This window comes from Ammospiza nelsoni, chromosome 22 (genome assembly GCF_027579445.1).
Source record: "Ammospiza nelsoni isolate bAmmNel1 chromosome 22, bAmmNel1.pri, whole genome shotgun sequence".
In the NCBI taxonomy this organism is placed as follows: Eukaryota; Metazoa; Chordata; class Aves; order Passeriformes; family Passerellidae; genus Ammospiza; species Ammospiza nelsoni.
The window spans coordinates 4,416,158-4,429,230 of record NC_080654.1 but is presented as its reverse complement, the minus strand read 5'-3'; the positions used below and the strand labels follow the sequence as shown (position 1 = coordinate 4,429,230).

Genomic DNA, 13,073 nt, shown 5'->3' with positions numbered 1-13,073 from the left:
AAAGGTGACATCACATGAGCTGTCCTTTACAGATATTTTTTGCTTCAAGTTAAATCTTTTCACTAATTATTTGTGTATGGGAAAATATGTTAGCTCCAGAGGAAGATCCTAGAGCTCACCACAGAAAAGAATGAGCTGCTGATGTCTAGTCAGTGCTACTAGCCCTGACACCATGAAGTTCAAGTCTAGTTTTCAGCTGTTGGAATCATATTCCTACCTGGAATGACATCTGTGCATAGTATCTTCCTGGAAGACAGAGACTGCAGCACTGCCAAGAGGCAGAAAAAAACCCAAACAAAAATCTGCTGCTGCAGGAGAAGAGCCATTGAGGAGGATGAGGCAAGAACAGCTGTCAGACGAGGCTGCAGCTGCCTCTGGGTCCACTGGACTCAAAGATGCAATGTCAGCAGAATCCAAAATCTGCCACACAGGTGATGAAACATGTTTGTGACACTGAGCCTTGATTTCAATAAAAGTCTGAAAAAGTGAGGCATGGAGGCACGACGACGCAAGAATCTGGGCAGCTCAGAAGATGATTACCAAGAAATGCTGTGCAGGAACTCACAAATAATAAAGACTTGCCTGTAACCAAAAACCAGAGAGACAGAACAAGTTTTTATCTTCCCATAAACTGCCACTACACAGTTTTGCTGTGATGGGCACAGCCTTGTTCCTGCAAATGTGAAAACCCTTGTGCAAGCCTCTCCCACAACTAATTGTTACTGTCTAATTGTAGGTTGGTTACCACATGTTTTTATCTTCCTATTGGCATTTTTAAAACTGGATTATAACCATGATGAGAACAACTAATCCTATGCCTTTACCTGCAGAAGTCTTAAAGTCTGAAAAAGGGGGAGGAGGCCACAGCTGGTTCCTTCTCAGGCTCCTACCAACACAGTAAGATGGAACTTCTCTTGGCCATTTTTCTTGCTGTTTTGACTGGTATTGTGGCAATTGCTTTCTATTATGAACACCCCAAAGCAGAAATTCCTCATGGAATCAGTGAGCGCCGAAAGCTTTATGTTCTTCATTACTTAATGAACTTTGGGCTTGGTCTGGTAAGTAAACCTTAATTAAAGCTTGAGTTTTGAATTCTATTTCTGTTAGAGGGATAATGGTTTGGTGATGTTTTTTAAAATCAATGTTTAAATAAGTTGCAAATATGCAATTGGACTGATTAAGTGATGTAAGCAGATTCCTTCAGCTGTGCTGGGCATAACAGACTCCCCTCTTTGCTATACAGCACCAAAGGCAGTATTTGTGAAAGCTAAAATTGGGCAGACTGTGCAATTCCCAGTTTTTTCTTGAAGGTCTGTGTTTTAGCTTTTCATGCCTGCTGCCTCAAGGCACTGCTGGAAGGCTTAGAAGGTAACTTGCCCTGTGTATGTGGAATTTCTGCTCTGTATAACGCCGTGCCTGCTTACAGAGTGAGCAGCTAAATGATGTCTGTGATCTCAGCTCTTCTCTGCAACTCTGTCATTCTCCTCCTGAGGCATCTGAAGAGAGCTGCCACATTCATCATCATTTGCCTTTCAATATGCCTGAACAACTTTCTTCTTTGAGACAGTACACATAATACCTAAAGTGGCTTTCTGTGTCATTGCTTTTGGCACATTTTTGATCCAAAGCTATTTCCTCGCTTTTCATCCTTGTTTCTTTTCAAAACTAAAACATGACATGCACTTGTCTTTCTGCTTCATCAATCATCCTGAATTAACTGTCGCCCCAGTCATTTAGAAAACCCTTCTGTGATACCTAGACTAAGCTTCTTTTAGTTGTTTAAACTATGAAAAAAACCTGTTCAGTCTTTTTGGCTCGTGCGTGACATTTCACTTCAATTCCATGTTCTAATGTTGTTAATTCTTCCGTTCTTTACCTGCCCCATTGCTTGGTAAGTTTTGTTTGAAGTCAGTGAACTCGCAAGAAGGTGACTCACACCATGTCTCTGGCACCACACCCAGGCCTCCACACTGCTTTTTAACTGTAATTTTTAACTTCTGATCTTACAATTTTGCATCCTTTCTGCTGGCCAGTGAGAGGCCAAGCACAAGCACTGTCAGACACTGCCTGAAAGGAGCAGAGAGATAAGGACATTAATGGAGGGTTAAAGCAAAGTTTAAATGCGAGTAGAGTTCAGGTCATGTAGCAACTCCTGCTATGGCTGTTGGGCAAATTACTTGTGCCAAATTCTTTCAAGGGCTGACAAGCCATGAAGTCAAAACTGCATGGAAAATTAAAGTGTACAAGTATATCCCGTGTTCAGCTGGGACAAAAGGCAACACCAAAACACTGTGGTTGATAAGGTCTCCCAGGACTCCTTTTTTTCAGTATTTTCAAGACAAAGATGATCTCTTTATATTCCATGCAGATATAGCTAATTGCAGGTTTAACCTTTACTGTTACAAAATTTTTAGTGTGAGGAAAGAAAGTACCAGAGGGAAATTGAAGAATAAATAAGTAAAGTTGTTTTCCCACAGATAAGGACCAGGAGTTCTACAGAAGGAATCTATATCAGACTATAACTTTGCCACAAGACAATCCTTCCTGTGTATGGGATCAGCTCTGCAGATGACCTAAAATAGGATACCTACACCAAATTTAACTGAGCCACATGAGGTCTGTGAAATATGAGGTGAAAACCACAAGGGCAGGTTTTTAGGATCTAAGCAGTGCAGACCTTTATATGTATAATTCTCATTTAAATGCATATGCATGAATAATGGCAGCACAACAAACACATTAGAGATGTCTGCTGTGGAAGTAGTGCAAAATTGAATCCAGTATAGTGGAAATACAGTGATACTATCTCATATTTTTCATTTTGAGCAGGAATAGATTAGAGCAGGCTACAAGTGAAACAGCTTATAGCCATGCAGATGCAATGGAGTAGATGAGCCCACAGTGACATAAGAACCTGAGGCTGAGTGTTTAAGTAAGAATCAGTGAGCTGTGAGATGTTCAAGCCTGGGTTCAAAGCTGTTCTTGGTCAGAAGGACAGAGATGTGGTAGATTGTATGGATCTTTTTTCCCCTCCAAGTCTGGGAAACAAAAGTCTTGGCTATGTTTCTTCATCCAAAGGTAAAGTTTAAAATACTGTAACTACTGTCTCTGTATTTTGTTCAGGCACATGGTTACTGAAACGCCTGACAAGGTGAAGTATTTGACACCCTTTATCTACTATTGATAATTTGATTGTTTTCCTACTGAATTGACCATGGAGTTTAAAATTTTTCATTATCAATCTCCAGGTTAGATAGAAACTTACACTAATTTGGTCTCTTGTGGTTTCTTTTATTACCAGGCAACATTTTTGGACAAAGTAGGTGTAATCTCAGAGGTCCATCTCCTCAGGGTTATAATGGAGACAATACCACCATTAAAGGATAGTCGTCTTCTTATCAAGGACTTAAGGTTTGAAAGGGTTAAAGTGAGAATTTACCAGCTAAAAACATCAAACAAAAACCTAAGAAGGGGAATTCTTTATTTTCATGGAGGAGTTGGCCGGTTTGGAAGTATCCGTAAGTAACATTAATATGAGCTATAACTGCGTGCATCATCCAGAGTGGGTCAGGAAAGGCACCACAGGCATCATCTGGTCCCACCTCTCTCCTCCAGCAGGGCCATCCCACAGCACAGGGCACAGGATTGTGTCCAGACAGCTCTGGAATATCCCCTGTGAGGGGCACTGCACAACCACACACCACAGAGTTCCTGATCTGATTTGCTATATCTTAAATTATAAGAGTTAGTAGGTTTAACATTGTAAATTTAAAAAAAAATCAGGACAGCAGAATCAATCTACTTACATGCAATAGGCATCATGTTAAATTGTCTTTATATAGATTGCATATCTAGAATGGTCTCTGATAGTTTTTAATATCTATTTTCTTCCTCTTTATGCTTAGGATAAAAGTTGAAAATCTCCTTAGAATTTTATTTCTTACCTAAAGCAGCCAGTTTTTGTTCACAAGTGTGTGCAAGCTTGTATATGTGTATTGTGCTGTATGTCTTTATAGTGGAAAAACAAGGAAAAAACACATTTTGGAATGTGAATGGGAAAGAGATGAGATGGTGCCTCATGCACAAGAAATATTCTTGTACTGGATTTAGCAGACTTTTTGTTGTTTTTTTTTTTAAACTATTTTGCCCCTTCAAAATCACTTTAAAAGTGGCAGCGGTGGTGCTGTCTGTAACTTTTCAAAGAGGGAACCAAGACACTGCATTCGTTTAAATTCCAAGTTTCTTACTGGCCAGAAGATTCTCACAGCTGTAAGGAGAGGGTGAGCAATGCCCAGATCTGACCATGCCACATGCTACACATGCTCTGTAGCATTAGCCATGCAAGAGAGAGAATAATTTCAGAATATTTTCATTCCATTTATTTTTAAAGCAAGTAACAATTCCAGTGAACTTTTCTGTTTCACAGGGGCCTACGAAAGAAAGTGCCGCTATTTCTGCAGGAAGACCAATTCCGTGGTGGTGTCTGTTGGGTAAGGGGACCCAGCCCAGATTCCGACCCTAGGTTTGCAAGCCTTTGCTGCAGTCAAGCTCCTTCTGAAGTACAATCAGTACCTATCCTTAATGATCCCATGCCTTTCACCAGCACTAATTCCTTTCAGGAAGAATTAGTCAACTAATCCCCAACTGTTTATTTCCAAATGAAATCCATTACAGTGATTTTATAATTTGTAGCGAGCACTAAGTCATAAGGATGTTTTTGTTTTCTAGAGCCCTATTCAAACCACCTTAGGCTCTTTCTCTTGAAAGTACAGTTGACCAGAACACCAAATAATTCCTTTTAGAAGTTCTGAAAAATACAAGAACCTCATGAGTTTAACATAAGAGGTTACAAGCCAAGCTTGACATATCCACTCTCAAAAGGAATTTATACACTTGACTCCATTGTCTTAAATTTTTCAGTAAATTATACTCACAGGCATGATGCATTTGCATGAAGAAATGGAACAAGGAAATCCACATTTAACTTGTAGTCAACCTGAGATGACCATTAAAAATATTTCTCTGATTAGCTGTAATACTTTTTTAAAAGAAACAATGTCTAAAAGTCCAGGCAAAGAGTTGATTACAATTGCACTAATTGCTATTTGTATCCTAAAATACTTGAAGAACCAATAACTCATTGATTCTGTTTAAAGAATTCAGCTTCCAGAACACTGAAAACCTTTCAGATTTTCATTATCAATTTTCTATGCTCATATTTCCTATGCTCATATTCTCTAACAATTTGTTGTTAAATGTTAATTTTCTGACTGGAATTAATGATAACTGATTGACACACCTGCCTTGCCAGCTAATTCCAAAAGAACTCTCATGTGCCTTCAGTCACAAGATAGGTAAAGTATTTTGCAAAGGTAGAACAGTGTACTAACTCTCTCAAACATGAACAGTAGCAAATAATACATCAAAAGCATTAATTTGGGGGGAATTCTATTGCTGCAATTATAATCACAGAGTATTTTCCTATCTTTTGAGAGAAATAAATGAATGACAAGATTCCATTGGGCCCATTCACTAGAAATGGCTGTGCTAAAACATTTTCACTCTTATTTAGGTATCGTTTAGCTCCTGAGCACCCATTTCCAGCCCAGTTTGAGGACTGTCTCACTGCTGCCATCCACTTTCTGAGGACTGCACAAGACCATGGAGTTGACCCTTCCCGTGTTGTCATCTGTGGGGACAGCAGTGGAGGGACACTCACTGCTGCTGTTGCCCAAGCACTGGTGAACAGAAGAGACCTCCCAAAGCTGAGAGCACAAATCCTAATATATCCTTTCCTGCAGTGTGTGGACTTAAATTTGCCTTCTTATCAGCAGAACAAAGGAGTCCCCATTTTGCTAAAGGAACGAACCCTTGTTCTTGGATTGAAGTACGTTAATGTGGACTTGGGCATCATTGAAGAAGTATTTAAAGGCTGCCATGTTTCAGAAGATAGGAGACTGAAATATCAGAAGTGGGTGAGTCCTGACTACATCCCTCACGAGTTTAAAACAAGAGGTTACAAACCAAGTCCAATATATCTACCCTCAAAAGAAGTCTGTGAAGTCTCTGAGCCCATGTTTGACCCTGTTTTTTCACCACTGTTGGCTGAAGACAATGTGATTGCTCAGCTTCCCGAGACTTTCATTTTGACCTGTGAATTTGATGTGCTCAGAGATGATGGACTGCTGTACAAGAAAAGATTAGAGGACCATGGAATAAAAGTGACCTGGTGCCATCTGCAGGAGGGGTTCCATGGAACAGTGTTCTTAGCACTTTTTGGTAAGGTGGTAGGATTCCGCTCTGGAGCTAAAGGCCTGCAAAAGATTGTAAGTTTTCTAAGACTGTTGTAAAATTCCATTTCTTGCTTTCTTTTCCTGATTCCTTTCTCTTTTTGCTTACAAACTTATTTTTTTAAATCCTCAATTTTCCTTTCCTTAAATCATCACCTTAAATTTCTGCATTGCATCTGTGTTCTTTCTACCCACTAATCTGATTGCATGATGGCCTTTGCCTAATTTTCTCTCAGGAGAGGCAAAATCAGGTGAATTTACATTTCTTTCCTCTGCCAGCTCTTCAGTTCTCTCTTGTAGCCATTAAAGATCTCATCCTTATAGTTTGGGGTTTGCAATGTGGTCTGGTTCAGTGAAGTTCTGGTACTATCAGAACACAAACCACATTTGAAAACAAGCTGGGGCAGGTAATAGGGTGTGGATCTACAGGATCAGTATATAAAGAGTATGGTTGAAGACTTAAGAAAGCCTGTATCTGGTGACAGCTCCATTTGAGACAAGCTTAAAAAGAACTGAATGTAGCAGGATAAATGTAAACATAGACAGAAATGAAAGAAGGGGAAGAGAAGGAGAGGAAGAGAGGGAAACAGCAGGCCTGGAACTACAGATGTTATAACAAGTATTGGTTAAATAAAACAACGTCTATTAAAAAAAATGCATGTACATTTTATATATAGATAATAGATACATGGGAATGTAAAGTATTATCAGTTCCTTTACAAAGTGTAGGCCAGCACTGCCTGATGCAGGAAGGACTCTCCCTTTGAGAGACAGTGTCAAGTGCCATTGGGGAAAAAGGAGAATGATTGAGAAAATTAAAAAAAAAAAAAAAATCAAAGTTCAGCAAAGTTCAGGTCAGTCTTAAAGTTTGTTTACAAGAGCAAGGAAACCAACACAAAATAAAATGGCATTACAAAACCGTAAAGCTATTTTCTCAGAAATGACCTCAAGTCTTGCCAGAAATGTCAGTAAATGTTTTACTTACACCATTCTGAGGTGAATGTATAATTGTAGAACAGTGTCATTGTTTCAGGTTTTGTTATAAACTTATGTCCTGAATTAAAATAACTTATGATGCCACTAGACTCGATTATCTCAAATTCTTCAGTAAAATCTACTTGGAGGCAGGATGCATTTCCATGAAGAATCAAAACCAGGGTGAGGATTCAGTTTTACTGACAGCCAAAATTTCTGACTGTCTTTGGTTAAATTAACACCTGGAACACTACCCCCACTGAAATTACCACCATTCTTGTCAGGGAAATTTCTAGCTCTATAATTTTCCAAGAATATTCTCTGTATCTGATATTACTCTGTGTGTTTTCTGCCCCCCACTGGATCATTTGAACTATAACCAAAAGCAAGGCTGCTGCAGACAGTTATGTAAGACACATGATCCAACAGAATACACCCTACAACCAAGGGAAGGGCTTTCCTGCAATGCTCTGCATGGCTATTTACACTCAGCATATGAGCAAAGAAAGCCTGCCAGAACAATATGAATTACATTTAGTTACACTCACACAGTAGTCAGGAAAAAGGGGAAATTTTATAGGGATATTCCCTATGGCATCTCTGAATGAATACAATGCAAGCAAGCATAAAGCTCAGAAAATCTCCAGTGTTTTCCTGATTTCCAGGCACACACTAACACTGTTGAATGCTGTTGTGCTGTTGAATGCCTGTTTTCCTGCTTTCCACATGAGCAACCCATGCCACGAATGCTCACATGACACCAGTGGCAGTTTGTCCATAAAGTGATAGAGCACTACATTCCTGACATTAAAATACTCAATGAGTCAGACTGACACAAAGGCTGATAGCTGTCAAACCTCTCATGGGTATTACACCCCAAAGACCATCTGATGAAGATATTACAGATTTATTTTTTTTAAAACCCAGAGAGCTCCTGAGTTATTGATGAGTTTTTGCCTATGAAGAACTTAGGAAAATACAACGTTGACAAGTAAGTTTCCTTAGCTAGGGCAGTTCCTTCCCATCTTGACAAAACCCACTAATTCATTCCTCAAGGGAGGAGGGTGAGGTGACTGAGGTGATAATTCCCTCCTGAGTTTGCACCCTGAGTGAAGTGACAGCCCAAGCTGCCCTCCACACAGGAACAGGGTGGGGACAAGGCTGGTCCATCCAGAGCTATTAACCCCAGAGAAGGTGGGCATGAGCCACATTTCTTTAACTGGTCTCTAGAATTTGCCCATGAGCACTGTAACACAAATAAAAGGATCCAGGAGTAGATTGGAACACTGTCAAAACCTGAAAACCTGTGAGAAACCTGAAAACCAGTGAGAAACCTGAAAAGCAGTGAGATGCTGGGAAGCTCAGCGCAGCTGGGAGGGCCTGACACTTTGAGCTGCTCTGTGTGACAGGAAGATGTTGAAGGAAATGAAGGAAGGGAAAGCAAACTGCCCTGCATCATTCCATCACCAGATGTCAGCACCAGCTGAGTCTGTAATAACCTGGAAAACCTCTCTGTGCTCTGGCACACAATGTGAGTACCTGAAACACATTACCAAAGGTCAAACTGTGGTTTGATTTCAATATTTTACTGAACTTGTTCTTATGCCTTCATAGCCTAAAGCTTTCTGTTTAATAACAGAGCACATATTAAGACATAACAACTTTAGATTACCCATTCTAACCAATCAAGTTTGGAGTGGTGAATTACAGAAATTTACAACTTCAATTATCCTCTGCTTTGTTGTCTTCACATCACCTCTTTATACCCCACTAGTTACAACTCAGATACCGCAGCATTTTTAAAATAAACAGGAAATTAGAAAACATTCCAAGTTGATTAGCTCTATTATTTATAAATAATGTTATTTAACACTATTCTCTGCCTATGATACCCATTCTCTGCATTGCTCAGGCAGAATCCTGCAAACTCTGGCTGTTTTTATTGCTGTCTTCCTTGTCTCAGTTATTCCCTGTGTTTGCTGATTCCTGTGAGACTGCAGACACTGCTAACCTGAATATCTGGGATACTGAGACTCAGACAAACCTGGCCATGGGAAAAGAAGGGCAGTTGAAGTTGTTATATTTACCTTCAAGCAACTTCTGATTTAATAAGATTCATTTTGATGTGATGACCTGCCATGAAATCCCAAGTGGATGCTGCAGAGCAGCTTTTTGGAATCCATATGTATGGAGCAGAATTCATTCACTCTGAGGAACAGAACTGCACAGTAACAGAGACACCGACATCCAACAATCCATCCACATTTCCCAGTGCCGCTCCACAAAAACCCTCCAGTTAAATAAGCATTTCAAAACTGCATGTGCTCTGAACTGCACAACACAAGATCTGAATTTCCATCACTGAATGCCAATACATAACATTTGTTGTTTTTTTTTTTTTTTTTTTTAATACAGTACAGCTTTTTACTCCAGAATTTGTTAGCAGCTGTTTAGCCTAGGAGGTATTTGGAAGGGACAGACTTCAAAGAAGAGAAGGCAGAAAGAAAAGGCTAAAATAAAGATTTATGCCAAGTGCAACGTGGCTTTCTGTTGTAAGAGCAAAGCATACAGGAACTAACTACTTATTTGGGTGGGGAGATGGAGATAACAAGAAGGGAGGACACTGAAAGGTAGGTAGGAGGCAGCCGAAGCAAATACACAGCACCTCTAAAAACCACTATGGTACAACATGTACTAAGCTGTAATTTCTTAATGCTTCTTATTGTCACTGTGAAGGGCATATTAAATCTATCTCACAGATCAGAAGACCCAGGCTTACAGGTATGAAAAGCTCTGAGTGCCTTCAGTCAGTTGTTTGCATAATGTGAAATGAAGAAATGTGAACTGAAGTATGGCAAGTTCCTCCCATGCTCGAAGTGATAAAAACAAAGTCAGTTAAAGTACTCTACAGATTCTAATTGCTCTGCTAAATTACCTAGAGGAAATAAGAATAATTTTTAAAAGCAAGGCAAATTATATATACCAGAATGTTTCACTTTGAAATGAACATTAAAAAAATAAAGAACTCTATTAGAAGCTATTATTTCTGGGTTTAAATTTTCTTTGTGATATGTTATTTTTTCCTGTTTTCTGCTTCCTGGTTATACCTGCTGGAATCAATACTCAGTCATCACAGCTGACTACTTTACAATGCTTCAGTTACTCATCATAGGATTTCCTGTGTTACACAGAGAAACTCTGCAATAGTCAAATGACTGCAGGTTAGCAGTGCTGGAAACAGCCTGCAACACAAGTGAAATATGTTGTAATGTTTTAGAAAGACTTCACAAGAAAATCAATAATTCAGGACAATCACAGAATTCACTGGCACAACTCCCCTGAGTATTCCTGCCTTGCAGGGTGTTGGGTTTGTCAGCTCCTGCCTCTTCCACTAATAATTAAGGGGAAGTTGATGAGTTTTACACATTCTCAGCCTACAAAGCTATGTGTGAAGCTTTAGAAAATCCACAAAGCTGAATCTTGGGAAAACCTGCAAAGACCACATTTCTTTGGGTAGGTATCATTATTGTACTTCCCCTTCCCATCATTATTATAACTATTAGAAATATGCTGAAAAATCAAGAAGAGAATGGATTTTAGAATGCATAAATGCAGGCTTGCTGATGAGAAAATGGGAAGCATTTACCCAACTATTCTCAATTCTGTACTCATCAAACTCCAGCAACACCAAGTTCAACGAATAAAGAATCATTTTATGAGCTCTGAGGAGCTGTTTTATAACAATAAAGAACCACATGAGGCTCATAACTCTCATTACAATGTCAAACTCCACACTGTGATAATTTTCTCTGGTTTAGTGGAATCTCATCAACCTTTAGTTAGGGCAAGTGTGTTCTCATCAATAGGTAAAGACTTTGTGGAAGTTGGGGTTTGGGGATGAGTTTGCTGAAAAACAAAAATATGGCTCTAGCAAAACACATCAAACATCCACCATTTAAAGAACAACCTCTCTACTGCCAGATAGAGAAGAAGCCTTTTTATTTGTGAAGATACAAGGCCCTCATTTAATGCAGTGGATTAAAATGAAATAAAATTCTTTCGATATTTACCACCTCAAAAACAACTGGGAAAAAAACCCACTGAAAACCTCACTGACTGTTTTGTAACAACTTGAGAATCTGACACTGACCATAGATTTCCTACCCATCCTGTGGGTACAGGAATGGCTGGCCAGACTGGAAATAGATGAAATATATGGAATATAAAGCACCAAGTGTGATCACACACTTGTCAACATAAACATTCCCAGAAGGACCAAGCCACTCTCAGACCATGGGATTTGCTTGATTCTGGAAAAAACTTGGACATTGAGTTAAAAGGACAAGGAGGACTGGAGGTACAAACAGCACAGAGCTAGAACATGCTGTAAGTTCACATGCTGAGTATACTCTAATATTATAATATATTAAGAGATTAAAACATTAGGATATTATTTTGAAACATTGGTTCACCAACATTTCTTTAACAACAGAAAGGCTGTAATGCAGAACTGAAAGATTTTTGTTCAGATTGTCATAACTGTACAAGAGATTCTGTAAATAACTGCCAGGGCCTAACAACAAAAAGCAAATGAACAAAAAACTCCAAACTGTCCTTTTGTAAATTTATTTTTAAATAAAAAGACAGTAAAGCAATATTTCCTCCTACTCTATCAGGTCCATCAAGGTTTCGAAACAGAGGTGGCATGTGTGAGGTGTTTTGGTTTTGATTAAAGCTGATTAATTACTGACTCACTGAATAGGAGAAGAAATCTTGTGTCAAAACAGTGTCAGCAAGAGCTCATAGAGGTAACAGCAGACAGACATGTGCTCTTTGGTATAAGGCTTTCATAATCTGATCACTTAAATAGCAGGTGTTTAATTGCCTTTTGTCACCTTTACAAGTTTCATTTACTGCCACTGAAGTACTAAGTACCTTTAAGAATTCTTTTATTCTTGATTAAAGGTTCTTTAGAAAGCACAGAAATTGCTTCCTCTGAGGATTCAAATATAAGAAATCATCAAGCATGCTGAAATACAAGATTCAGAGGTGATATCCATGTGAGAATTTATTTCAGGATATTCTGACTGATGGCACAGACATCAGAAATAAGCACTTAGGTAAACTGTGCTGTTCTTACAGGAATATATGGCAAAACAAAGACCAATCCCCAGAGGCTGTGCCATAATATCACACTACAGGGAAACATTTCTAGAACTAATGACCACAAACACCACTGGGCTGCCCCAGCTGTGCTGCAGAGCCCTGTGGAGAACATCTGATGAGCTCAGGACAAGCTAAGCACTGGCCATGGGCATTTTGCTTTGGCTTCAATACTCTGCAGTCTAACATTTTAACTACTTGTATCCTAAATTTGTGCTATGTAGAAGGAAAAGGCTCCAGATCAGCCAATCTCAGCGCAGAAAAGGCTCTAATGATCTCCCTATTTCACAAACCTTGGCACAAATTTATGATGTTGCTTCATCCCACACATCCTTACCTTCACAAGCCAATGTTGTGCAAATCAGCTGTCAGTGTTGCTTTGATTTAAATATTGTGCTAATGAAACTAAAGACTAATTCAGTTTTCAGACTGGAATTCCACTTTAAAAGCCAAGGCACAAAATGTTTGGCAGCTGTAAATTATAAATTGTGCAGAAAACATAATTCTAATAAGAAAAACACAAACCAGAAAAATTACTTCACCAAACAAGTGCCACCAACTGTTACCAATTCCTCACCAATACATATGTATTCATAATGCCTCTACACTGAACTGCAAACAAGAATTACAGTGAATATGAAACTC

The 13,073-nt window shown here is 39.1% G+C and overlaps 1 protein-coding gene across 1 annotated transcript; it reads left to right on the top strand.

Annotated features, from left to right (window-relative positions):
- The first annotated feature begins 847 nt into the window (after positions 1-847).
- LOC132083033 (arylacetamide deacetylase-like 4) lies at positions 848-7,365 on the top strand. Its single transcript, XM_059487540.1, has 4 exons — positions 848-1,058; positions 3,302-3,518; positions 4,427-4,490; positions 5,573-7,365. Exons 1-4 carry the CDS (start codon positions 903-905, stop codon positions 6,348-6,350), a joined length of 1,215 nt encoding a protein of 404 aa, XP_059343523.1. The 5' UTR covers positions 848-902; the 3' UTR covers positions 6,351-7,365.
- Positions 7,366-13,073: the final 5,708 nt, after the last annotated feature.